We start from the raw sequence: 13,049 nt of genomic DNA, 5'->3' as shown, positions 1-13,049 counted from the left end.
TATCTTGCAAACCGGACATTCCCAACTTATAGCGGCTGGGGAATGCCGAAGAAGAAAGAAGGGAAGAAATATGAGCTTGTCCGTCTGTCGTACCGTTTCAAATTTCAGAAAAGGTTTAAAGAACCATGCACTAAATGGTTAGAACTGATAGAAACCATGTGCAACAAAAATCTTAGAAACTATATAAGAAAAAAAAGATCAGCTAATGACTACTGCCTTCGGCACCCGGCCAAAGCAAAGATTGAACCGTGTAATGGATGCTCTTAACTTCGAGTACCATGACTACGAAAGGCTTGATGAAGGGGCCGGAGGAGTCAAGAATACGCCCGACTTTATTTTGTTCATAGAACTATGTCACAGGTAAAAATACAATAGTTATAAGTGAAATATTTGTAATATAAGTGGCAACAACAGTATTTTTTCCAGACAAGCTATTCATATATACTGTAGATTGTATATGTATATACAAAAGATAGAACAACCAGATAAATGCATTAATTGACTCTGGAATAAACAAGATCATCTAAAATAGAGCTTGCGACGTGTTTGGTTCGACGTATTGTAACGGTATGGGATTCCTTCGGGTATCTGATAACGTTACATGTGTTTGTTATAGACTCTATTGGAATCACATACATTGGAATGAGATACCACCGTATAGAAAACTCAAACCCTCCAACCCTAGCCGGAATCAATCGCCCGAGTCGTGCGATTCCGCTGAAAGATCTCCTGAATCGGCGCCGCTCGAGCCTTCCTCCTCCTCGGACGCCAGTGCCGCGCCGCCACCCAGTCCTTCCTCATCCTCGGACGCCGGCAGCCAGTGCCAAGTCTTCGCCACCGTCCAGGTAACAAATCTCCCAGAGTTCGTTCTCTCTCAATCTCGAATTTGCGATGGTCGTTCCCTCTAAATCTCCCAGATTCCGTTCTCTCTGAAGTCTCTGAATCGAGCAGCAGCCAGCGCCGTTCTTCCTCTGAATCTCGAATTTGCGATGGTCATTCCCTCTGAATCTCCCAGATTCCGTTCTCTCTGAAGTCTCTGAATCCAGCAGCAGCCGGCGCCGTTCCGGTGACCACTGGAACTTGTGATGGCCGGACCTCATGCCTCTGCTCTCTTGTTGATCGATGAGCTAGGCACTGGCCTCTGCTCGTTGCCACAGCTCCACTAGCTAGGCTCTCTGCTATGCGGCGTGAACTACTGAACTCATTGCTAGGCTCCACTAGCTAGGCTCGTTGCCATGGCTCCACTAGAAGGGAACTACTGAACTCTGCTCTGCGGTGTGAGCAGGAAGCTCTCGATCGGATGAGCAGTGATTTGTTGGGGATTTGTTGGAGGTGGTTCACGGATCCATGCGACGGTTGAGAAAAACTGGGAGAAAGCAGTGAGATTGATATCTATATCTACTTGACGTGTCTTTTCTTTTGGATTGGAAGCTCACTTCATGTTCCAAAATATAATCTGTTTAATTTACCTCTATGATCTGTTTAATTTATTTGATTCATTTTACCTCTATGATCTGTTTAATTTATTTGATGTGCACAATGATATCAAGATTTATATGAAACTCATTTGTTGACCTCTAGATTTATCCTCAAGAACTCGACGAAGGAATATGGCATTTAGGGGTATCTTGAGTTCTCTCCTTGTCACGTACTATTATGTCTGGCAGCTCATGGGATTATCATATAGAAGAAAATGTTTGAGAATAGAAAGAAGGTTAAGAAATAGGGAGCGTAGGTTATGAAACTGAATTTTTATGATGTTGAACGTTGTTGAATGTTCACGAATGGTGTTGCTGTTGGTTTGTTGAATGTTGAAGGGAATGATGTTGAATGATGGTAAATACTAAATTTTTATGTTCACGAATGATGTTGAATGGTTTCTTATATTAAAACGTGTATTGAAATTTAAAAGTGTTACAAAACTCACATTTTTAATTTCATTACGTTACATTGGTTTCCAAAACAAACAGTGTATTGGAATCAAAAAGTGTTACAAAATTTAACCAAGCAAATCATGTAATGGCATTCATTGATTTGGAATCCACCGTTTTTTAATTTCAATTGCGATACCATTACCCATGGTGAACCAAACACTACCTTGGTGAATTATGACAAGCGCTAGTTGTCCCTGTTTGAATATTTGTAGTTGGATTGTTATATTTACACAAACTTTCTCCAAAGTATTGTTATATATACATACAGTTTATATCTCAGGTGAAGAGCTATTTAAGAAAAAAATATGAATATTTGATTGTGAAATAAACTTAGAGAGCATCAACTTCAGCCGCATTGGATAATGTCTTAGGTAAATATAGGCTCTATTGTCCACAATATCATCCAACAAAAAGGATAGTAAATGATGTACATGTATGTATTTATATTGCTATTTTTGTTCCTCATTATTGTTGCAAGCTTAACAATCATTTTCTCAATATTAGGTAGGAACTTTAATTTATGATAGTTAACTCTGCATTTTAGTCGGTTAATCTCCATTGAGTATTGAAGTTTCACATTAGCTTCAGATTGTTCTACTGAGAGTATATTAATGCGAAAAGATATGAGCATATTAATACGAAAAGATATGGCCATTGCACATGACAAAGAACAAAAGAAAAGAATAATGCTTCCTTCACCATAGCATTTAAGTTGACATTAATCTTTACATTGGTTTCGCAAGAAGTTCATAAATAACTGTCTTAACTGTAGAATTTTGGATAAGCAGTGCATGACGAAAAAATATTTCCATATATATATTTCGCCTCATCTAGTTATACCTGATAACATCATTCAATTGGACAGATTTTAAACAGGATTGCATAGATGACATCACACCTACATGAGACTACAGAAGGTAAGGAATGAGGACAGGCTTACTTCACTACTTTTTGTAAGGGGAGCTGGCTTGAGGCGATGGAGATGCGTGCGACACTACCTCACAGACATGCAGAGAGAAGAGGTGAGGACGGAGAGGATTAGTGTGATTATAATATCAAGTTCAATCAGGTTCAGACTGTCACTTATACTTGTTTGATCTGGATTCCTGATCGATTCCTGATTGTCCAAAGTCTAAAGTTTGAAACTGAGGGTACAAATTAGTTAATTAAATTAACTTTAAACTTTGAAGGAAAACAAAGGGAACATGATATAAACATGTGTATACCTGCGATTCAGCAAATGGATACCGACGATTAATGTCGAAGACGTTCATGGTTGCGCTGCCAGAGCAAGGACAAGGAGAGGGGAGGAGCGGTGATATACTGTTGTGGACGGCGTAGACCTCGCCGCTCGAATCCATGAATCACGTCAGTCCGATAAGGGATCCAGTCGTGGGATGAGGCGATGCACGTAGACTCACCAGGAACAGAAGTGGCTCACCGGAGAGGCGCTAGAGGAGCCAGTGAGGTCCGTGGCATCTGTAGGCGGAGCAATGCAGCCTCAGGATGTTTTCCCCCTTGCTCGTTCGTCTTCCGGACATCACAGGTTGGGGTGGAGCGGGGTGGACGAAAGGAACCTAAGATAGTGCACACCAGCAAGATCGGCCTCATCAACTGTGTCGCAATGGAGGAAAGTCGCATCCTCGAAGAGGGGGCAGCATGGATGAGCGCTCCGGCGACATCCGTGTCAGCCTCGCCGATTTAGAGACCTCGCACCACAGGGACTGCTTGGTGAGGAAGGAGATAGAAAGGACGGCGATATGGGCGGGGCACCTTTGGAGGTTGTCGGTGACCCTGTGCTTGAAGCCCGAGGGCGGGTTGACCTGCCACCCCGCTACCTCCTTCCGCAGGACGCGGCGTAGAGCTGTGCCAGCACGCAGCCGAGAGCACGAGACACCAGAGCGCTGGAGCCGGAAGCAGGAAGGACACGACGGCGCAACATGAAGATTCACGGTCGCGGAGAAGACCGAACGGGGGGGGCAACGACATGGCTACTTTGCTAGGGAGGAGGGAACACGGAGCGCCGACCATCTCCACCGGCGCGGGGGGGAGGGAGGCGGTGGAGTTGCTGGCACCGTGGTCCGTGGTGGGAGCTAATGGGAGCTCTGGGGGGCCTTCTCTGATCTGGAAGCTTCGCGGGCGTCGCAGAAAGAAGGGTAGGATGCTTCACCGTACGTCGATACGCGATCTGACAGTTGCAATTTTAGACGATGACGTGGATAGGCTAGGGAGTGCCGTTTTGGACCGGCTTTGTTATATAGAAAATTATAACTAGCTTTTACCTAAATATTATGATTTATAATATTATATTTAAACAATGGTTCTTAAAACTATGGTATTTTTGAATCTGACTAAAGCTATGATATTATTGTAATAGTAAAGTATATAGTGTTGTAGTTTTGAGAAACATATTAAAAATCATAGGTGATGATGGGTTGATGGCAAATTCAATAAACCATGGAAAACTATGCAAGCATGCAATTCGTGATAAGCTGTATTTTTATTCGGGTGTTTGAATGCATTAGAGCTAATAGTTAGTTAGCCTAAAAAAATACTAGTACAATTAGTTAAATAACAAATAGCTAACTAATTATTAGCTAATTTACTAAAATTAGCTAATAGTTAAAATATTAGTTAGAATGTTTGGATGTTACTTATCCTATGTTCTAAATTATAGTTTGTTTTAATTATATATGTAGCTATACAATATTTCTATACACAAAATAACCTATGAACTAAAAACATAATAAAGAGTGAATATTCACTTATATAGCTCGGCTTTAATGCAAAGTGATACGGAAATCCTTATAAAAAAAGCGACGAGTCTGTGGTGTACCGTCTACCACGGAGCCGCCGGTCCTAGCCTGGAACCAACCACCTCATCCGTCTGCGTGTGCGCGCTGACTCCCCCCTCTCCCAAAACCCCCACACTCCCCCTTCGGCATCTCCGATATCCGTTCAGCAATGACCATGAACGCTGCGATCGCCTCCCGACTCGGCCTCGCCGTCTCCAGGTGTGGGGCTGGGTCCCGAGTGGACAGCCGGCCGCTGACGCCGGCAGTGGGTTTCACGGCGGGGCCGAGGGCGCGCTCAGTAGCCGTCACCGCCGCCTCCTCTTCTCCGGCGACCGGTGGCGTGACGCCGGTGCCACCCCGCTCGAATCGCTCGTAAGATCTCCATATCTCTTTGGACTTCCTGTTGAATCTTGTTCGCGGGACTATCGTTTTTCCCTTTCAATTGTAATGTGTCTTAATACTGCGCGGATGGGACTATGTCGTTTGTGAGGAATTTAGCGGAGCTTTGTCGTATTGCCAGTGCCAGAAGCCAGAATTCTGTGGATCTCGGCGAGATTCGTTAGTTAGATAGATAGATTATGCTGACCTGGTGGTCATGTTGAAATCTTGCATTGAAGTCCCTAAGAAAAATGGTATTTTGGTAGTGCTTTACATGATTATATAGAGTACATGAATTGTTAAGGAAAATAGTTCCAGAGTACTTTTGGAACTGGCTACACGTTTTAATGCTAATCATTAATGCAATGGGGGTAAAGGTATCGTCACATTATTGTGACCATATTAATATGGAAATTAAAAATCCTTGCACCTTTGGTATGGTATTGTTTAAGAAAATAAACATGTTAATGTGCTAACATTTCCATTTTTGCACCATATGGCATATAATGTAATTTAATGGTCTAGCTACTAGTATATGTGTAAATGATATGTACTATGGGCACTTGACCGAGATTACTAAAGAAAAATCCGATCGAATGGGTCCATGGACTTGGCTATGAGACTACGAGGAAGGTCCATATAGAAGAGGCTTCCCGAAGATCAGATAGGGAAAAATCTCGGCCGAATAAGGGATAAGCGTGTAAACATAGAGTTGGACTTGTACAACTTGATAACGGACTCGGTGTATTCCATTTAACCGTCATCCCTCCTTAGGATATAAAAGGAGGGATGGAGGAACTCCCTGAAGAACAAGATACAACAGATCCACCACATACATGACGTAAGGTATTATCTCACATCGAGAGTCCGAACCTGTCTAAACCATCGTGTCTCTTGTGCCTTAACATTTAACTTTCAGTCTCGTGATAGGAATAATCTTCGACAATATGATTTGGATTCACAAAGCAAGTTCAAACACTAAATGAATCAGGTTTTAGATAATATGACCAAGAAAAAGTTAGATTTAATTTACATGACTAATGCATGTCCATGAAAAACAGCAAAGTAGCATGCATATATTGTAAATGTTGTAAATAGTTCGATCCTATGTTCCTATGGCAAAGTGCTATTAAGCATGTTCAACTAATTATTTATTTTTAACATCATTTACTGCACTTTCTCACTGATGTGCCTTGGTGAATTTCCTTAATTTGTAGGGTTATGAAGCGTCACACGCTATCAGTTTTTGTTGGTGATGAAAGTGGGATGATCAATCGAATTGCTGGGGTTTTTGCTAGAAGAGGATATAACATCGAGTCATTGGCTGTTGGGTTGAACAAGGATAAAGCATTATTTACAATAGTAGTGTCAGGAACAGACAAAATATTAAACCAGGTCGTAGAGCAACTAAACAAGCTTGTTAATGTCATAAAGGTTAGTCATTTTCGTGTACCATTTGACTTATAGAATGATTGATAACTGATACTGTTATGGTCGCTAGATCAGTGAGGGATTGGAGAGGGGTATCGATGGACAGGAAGGTCGGCCGAGGGCCTCTGCCCACGGCCGAGCAAGAGGAAGGTTTCTCCCTTCTAATTCTTGCCTACTTTATTTCTCATCCATTGATTAAATAAATAGGCCAGCTGGCCGCCCATATCTAGCTAGAGATCCTTATCTCCTTAAAACTCTCCTAAAAACTCTCAACAACTAGTAACTGATAACCTTCCTATAATCTCAACTAATCTTCTAATCTTATCTCTTACTATCCTTATCTAACCCCCCCTTGGAGGGCCCATGGTTGTTGCTGCTGCAGCCCCTCCGTAGGTCTCCTTAGGCCCTGACACTACACCCCCTGGACAAGCAACTCGTCCTTGAGCCGCAGCATCCAGCAAACGACCTGTAATGACCTAACCTATCACCGAAAAATGAATCTTTTGCATCTCGAATCATCTTTTAATTATTCTAGATATACTGCAACTGCAAGCATCATCCTGTGTCCCAAGGAAACGTTGCACAGCGAAGAGGAGGGCACGAGCTGGAACCACGGAGGTAAAGGCACATCAGCCTTTGGAGGCGGGCCCGTGGAGGCCAACGTTGGTGTTGCTTGCAGCAAGTGAATCCCGTGCAGTGCAGCCCCTCATGGTCCTGCGGCCACCAGTGCGCAAACGGTGGTGTGGCTGGAGCAGATGGTGGCGAGACCAGTAGACCCCCTTGTACGAAGGAGAGTAGTCGTGGTAGTTGCCCGGTCATCGCAGATGAAGGCCAGCGTCGAACGGAGCGTTGCAGAGGGGCGCCATGTCTTGCAGCCCCTTGTACGCGGAGGTGAACAACCACCACGTTGCTCGGGCGCGCTGGTGCAGCTACGACTCCCCCGCAATGGAGCACCCCCATCATCTGCTTCACCCGCCGACGCGCTAGGAAACCGCGTGCTGCAGCCTGCAGGTGCCTGCAGGTGGACGGCCGCCGCTGTATGTCGCGGAGCAAGCACCCTCTCCTGGACATAGTTCTTGGGGTCAAGGGTAGCGGGGATGGCTGTCCCTGATGACGGGGGTGGTGTCGACGATGAGGGCACGACAAACGTGGCAGCAGAAGTCGCCACTGCTGCGAGCGAACCAAAGCGCTGCTGGCACATGATCTTGAACTATGGCCACGTGACCTCACGCTCGTCGCGTTCTAGCCGCTAGAACCACGTATGTGCGTGGTCGGTGAGGTGATACGATGACAGCCAGGCCTTGTCGGACTCCAGAGTGCGCTGGCTCTAGAAGAACTGCTCGCAGCCGTTGAACCACCCCAGAGGGTCACCGCTGCCGTCGTAGATGGGGAAGGAGGGGGTGCTACAGTCGTCGACATGGTAGCAGCAGCGAGGGCGCCGCCAGGGGCTGGTACACCGGTCCTGGTATGGTTGCCCCTAGCGTCGTCAGCCATGCAACTAGTGATGAAGACGGCCCTGAGGGTGCAACGCAACTGGTAGGCATCGCCGCCCACGAAGATGTAGGTGCCGGCGTGGAGGCGGCGGTGGCGGGCCCAGAGCGGTGAGGCCTCCGGCGTGGAAGTGGCCTGGCGGGGGGCGCTGACTGGGTCGCCGGGCTGCTCGCAAGGGATCGTGCGTCGGCGCTGGCGGGTCGGCTTGTACGCGCGCTGGTTGAGGTGTGATGGTGAGCGACGACGTAGATGTGGCGGACACACGGCGGAGATGTGGTGGAGGCTGCGTGTTGCGGGCGAACAGCGCAGGAACAGACGCGGTGAAAGAGCGATGGGAAAAAAATTAGCTCCGAATACCAGGTGTTATGGTCACTAGATCGGTGAGGGATTGGAGAGGGGTATCGATGGACAGGAACGTCGGCCAGGGGCCTTTGCCCACGGTCGAGCAAGAGGGTTTCTCCCTTCTAATTCTTGCCTACTTTATTTCCCATCCATTAATTACATAAATAGGCCAGCTGGCTGCCCTTATCTAGCTAGAGATCCTTATCTCCTTAAAATTCTCCTAAAAACTCTCAAGAACTAGTAACTGATAACCTTCCTATATAATCTCAACTAATCTTCTAATCTTATCTCTAACTATCCTTATCTAATCCTCCTTGGAGGGCCCATGGCTGCTGCTGCCGCAGCCCCTCCGTGGGCCTCCTTAGGCCCTGACAGATACACCATGAAACTCATTGCTTGTTGTTTTGTCCTTATTCTATTCAGTAGTGTATCTTGTACTCAGCTTTTGGATAATAAACAGGTTGATGATTTATCAATGGAACCACAAGTTGAAAGAGAACTTATGCTTATAAAAGTAAATGCAGAGCGAGAAAAGTTACCTGAGGTACAAACATACACACCTTTCAAAATGTATCTGCAATTTCTTGCCCTGTAACTCTAAAGCTGAACATAATTGTGGATCATTTTTCTGTATAGAGAAATTGAAAATTGACAACAGGGACATTGCAGATCCGGTCTGTGGACCTGGCACTACTAAAATTTATTTTTGGCTGACATCTCTAGTTGTGAATGCAGATAATGGGTTTGGTTCGCATTTTCAAAGCAGAAGTGGTTGATCTTTCAGACTACACACTAACTATTGAGGTAATATCTTTGGTGTGTCTTGAATCGAAGACTACTCATGTTCTTCTTCTTATGATTCTTTGTGGATATGTTAAAGGTAACTGGAGATCCTGGAAAGATGGTTGCAATACAGAAGACTCTGAGCAAATATGGGATCAGAGAAATTGCTAGAACTGGCAAGGTCATTCTTGTTCAGAAAATAGTGAAAAATATATCGTGATCTTGTTCTTTACTAGACCAAATGAACATTTGTCTTATAGATAGCTTTGCGCCGTGAAAAAATGGGAGAAACTGCTCCATTTTGGAGGTTCTCTGCAGCTTCTTATCCGGATCTCGAAGTGGCAATACCTTCAAATTTCCAGCAAAACACTGGTGTGAAGGCAATCAATCAGAATCCGGAAGAATCTTCAGGGGTAAGAAACCACAATTGCGATATGACAATGATTTATGTATGATGTGTGCTTTAGCTTCTCATCACTGTTCCAATGTTTTTCAACTGGTATTTCCCTAGTTTTATGCTTCCTTTTGATTAGCTTCCTGTGGATAATTGGTTCATCTCCTTGAATTGGTTTTAGTTGGTGCTCATTCCGTTGAATTTACTAAGTAGTAAGTACAACTCCATTTATCTTTCTGAGGAAACATTCTTACTGCTATTCATAGTTAGTATCATTAGTCCTTCCATTGTGAACCTTTTTTGTGTGCACATGCATGTGTTGTCATTTATATAGTTTCGTATTTGCACATGTCTGACATTGCAGTGAAATAGCACGAATGCATTAGTTAATTTGTTTTTTTGGACTCTTAAGTATTTAGGCAGTATCATTAATTACTAAAGTAAGAAAATACTCGCACATTCTTTTTCTTACTGGTGTAATGTTTTCTGGAAATACTTTTTATCATTCTCACACTGTTAGTTTTAATTTTGAATGCGTTTTTTTTTATGTGTGCTTCTCTTCTACCCAGGGTGATGTTTATCCAGTGGAATCTTATGAAAGCTTCTCATCAACAAGTCAAATTCTGGATGCTCATTGGGGTGTTATGACTGATGGCGATGTACGGTCTTGTGTTCTAATGACTTTGAACTGTTTTGTGCTAGCTAGAGATGATCCACATCTAATTGTACTCATTTCACTAGAAGTAGTGTGTTGTGAAAAGTAAAGAAGGCATGGTTGCATGAGTACCCAGAATCCAAATTCGAGAGTAGATTAAGATTATATATAACCAAGTTATGGTTCACAATGAAGAATCTAAAATACAATTACTGCAACTAAATGCACCTATTTATGAACTAAACTAGCAATTTCTTGTTGCTTCAGCCAACAGGGTTTTGTTCACATACTCTATCAATTCTTGTGAATGATGTCCCTGGAGTTCTCAATCTTGTAACAGGTGTATTCTCCAGAAGGGGCTACAATATTCAGGTTGTTCAAAGCAATTTAATATTTTATGCTCCCTTTATTATGGTAACTGCATAATCCAGTCCTTGCTAAACATTAACCTTCACATTCAGAGTCTTGCTGTTGGCCCAGCTGAAAAAGAAGGAACTTCTCGCATCACTACTGTTGTTCCTGGAACTGATGAATCCATTGCCAAGCTAGTACATCAACTGTACAAGCTCATTGATGTTTATGAAGTAAATATTAACATTGCAGTTTCCATGATTGTTATAGAAGTCACGCTGAAAGTTTTTTTTGGTTTCTCAGGTTCAGGATTTTACCCACTTACCATTTGCTGCTAGAGAGTTAATGATCATAAAGGTCGCGGCAAATGCTACAGCTCGAAGGGATGTCTTAGATATTGCTCAGATTTTTGAGGCACAGAAAGTTGACATATCAGACCACACAATTACACTACTGGTAGTTATAATTGAAAGAATGTTTACTTGCACATACCTCATGTAGCACTCTAATGTCCTTCGAAAATTATGATAATTTAATCTACTTGTATAAGATCCTTGGGACAGTAGAACACCATATGGTTTATCTTTGACTCCATCATTTAGTTAAGTTATGATCCTACCATTAACTGACATAGTATATTAATGTTAAAAGGTAAATAAGGTCAGCTACTGAATTTTTTTTAGCAACTGTCCATTGTAGTTGTAGAAGACTGATTGAAAATTTTTATATATAAAAAAATTTGGCTCGACCAATGGTTTTCCAGTTTGTTTTGGATTAATATGCATTCATACTTGTACCAATTTCTTTAGAATCAATAATGTTTCCTTGGTGCCATGCTTAGTGAGCAATAACCTTGTTGGCATATGCAGCTCACCGGAGACATTGACAGAATGGTTAGATTGCAAAAGATGCTAGAGCAGTATGGCATCTGTGAGGTTTGTATTGACTATTGAGCTTCGAATTCACATTTATGTCGATTTAGCCCATTACATGCATGATCCATGAGCAAATTTGCCCAAATTATTTATGTCTGGAGGAGTGGATCAGTTGCTAGAGTTATATTGCAATAATTCTTCTGCAGGTTGCACGGACAGGCCGGATTGCTCTGCTCCGAGAGTCTGGAGTTGACTCCAAGTACCTCCGCGGGTTTTCCCTCCCGCTGTAATTCTCCATTTCCAGACATTACACTGCGCGATTTCAGGTCGCCACGGTCATTTTGACTTCTGAGAATGGAGCTGGAGGAATCATTCAAAAATCCAAGGGTGAGAACTGTAGAAATAATAGCTGTTAAGTTTCTTGCTTCTGCAAGTATCACGCAGCACATGGGGAGAGATGAAGTATCATACACAACAATATGTCTGCAGTCAGAAACGATCGATGAGGGGTCCAATATTTTTTTCACTACACATGTTGTATACGTACACTGGTAGTATCCTAGTTGAAGGAAACGCAATATATATATATTCACTACACATGTTGCTCAACCAATGATCTGTTTGGTTCGGGATTTTTGGTCCGTGATCAATTCGCAACGTGAACAGATTTCCACGTTTGTGTTTGGTTGGTCTGGTCTACAACCGACCCATGGTGAGTGAATACTCTAGTTTAGAAACTCAAATCATCTCAAGGATTAGAAGGGATTGAGGAGAAATTAGTTTATCTTCTGCCCAATTTCCCTTCAATCCTAAAGAGGATTTGAGTTTTCAAACTATCCCTGCGATATCTGGTCCACTTCCTCGTGTGGCCTTAAAAAGCGACGAAGGACTAGGGATGATTCGGATCGGATATTGCAAATATCCACCCATAACTATATTCACGGTTACAACTAATATCTGTCCGCGTCCATACCTTCGGGTAGAAATTTATATTCATGATCGTGTCCATCGATTTGGGATAGGTTTTTGATATCCGTCGGATATGATAGACACAATTATTTTCAACAATTCAATAGCATAATTAATCGAATTTCTTCACAATTTATCATCATACACGATTTAAATTTTAATAAAAGAATTATTTCAGGGGCACTGAAGCTTGGAAGGGGCACTCGTCAGCTAGCGGCCAGCTGTGCTGCGGCCTACGAGACTTGGAATGGGGCACGAGGCACAACGCAAGAAACCAGCAAGACTAGATGGGGTAGCCAACGGTAGAGAATTGTGAGTATTAGACGTAGAGTTCATAGAGTTAGGGTTTGCTCTTTACTGTGCAATATGGGTTAGGCCAAAAGAATAAATTATAGGTCGATTTTGGATATCCAATGGATAACCCGCGGGTAGGGAGTTAATATCCTAATCCGTGCCCGCCCGACTTTGGGTCAGATACAGGTTTGAACCACGGGTCAAAAAATATATTTATATTTGGCTCCGTCGGATCGGATATCGGACGTATATCCGTGGATAGTCAAATTATCACTCCTACGAAGGACAAAGTTACTTAGAGCACCTTCAATTGTTCTCATAGAAAAAACCCTCTAACTCATGATCAGTAAGTTACTA

The 13,049-nt window shown here is 43.1% G+C and overlaps 1 protein-coding gene across 2 annotated transcripts; it reads left to right on the top strand.

Annotated features, from left to right (window-relative positions):
- Positions 1 to 4,780: 4,780 nt before the first annotated feature.
- On the top strand, positions 4,781 to 12,096 carry LOC100279727 (uncharacterized). 2 transcript variants are annotated; one of them, XM_008669591.4, is made up of 13 exons: positions 4,781 to 5,101; positions 5,882 to 5,953; positions 6,325 to 6,541; positions 8,832 to 8,915; positions 9,107 to 9,175; positions 9,252 to 9,335; positions 9,415 to 9,567; positions 10,118 to 10,207; positions 10,471 to 10,575; positions 10,665 to 10,787; positions 10,858 to 11,010; positions 11,424 to 11,489; positions 11,636 to 12,096. In XM_008669591.4, exons 3-13 carry the CDS (start codon positions 6,329 to 6,331, stop codon positions 11,717 to 11,719), a joined length of 1,224 nt encoding a protein of 407 aa, XP_008667813.1. In that variant the 5' UTR covers positions 4,781 to 5,101; positions 5,882 to 5,953; positions 6,325 to 6,328; the 3' UTR covers positions 11,720 to 12,096.
- Positions 12,097 to 13,049: the final 953 nt, after the last annotated feature.

The sequence above is a fragment of the Zea mays genome, chromosome 2, assembly GCF_902167145.1.
Source record: "Zea mays cultivar B73 chromosome 2, Zm-B73-REFERENCE-NAM-5.0, whole genome shotgun sequence".
Taxonomy (NCBI): Eukaryota; Viridiplantae; Streptophyta; class Magnoliopsida; order Poales; family Poaceae; genus Zea; species Zea mays.
The sequence above is the reverse complement of the archived record's forward strand: the minus strand, read 5'-3'. Positions and strand labels throughout refer to the sequence as shown.

Excerpts from the sequence above, each read along its gene's own strand:
- LOC100279727 (XM_008669591.4), top strand. The coding sequence starts at position 6,329 with ATGAAGCGTCACACGCTATCAGTTTTTGTTGGTGATGAAAGTGGGATG. Across the intron at positions 9,336-9,414 it reads AAATTGCTAGAACTGGCAAG|ATAGCTTTGCGCCGTGAAAA; the intron begins GTCATTCTTGTT and ends TTTGTCTTATAG. Across the intron at positions 11,011-11,423 it reads ACCACACAATTACACTACTG|CTCACCGGAGACATTGACAG; the intron begins GTAGTTATAATT and ends TGGCATATGCAG.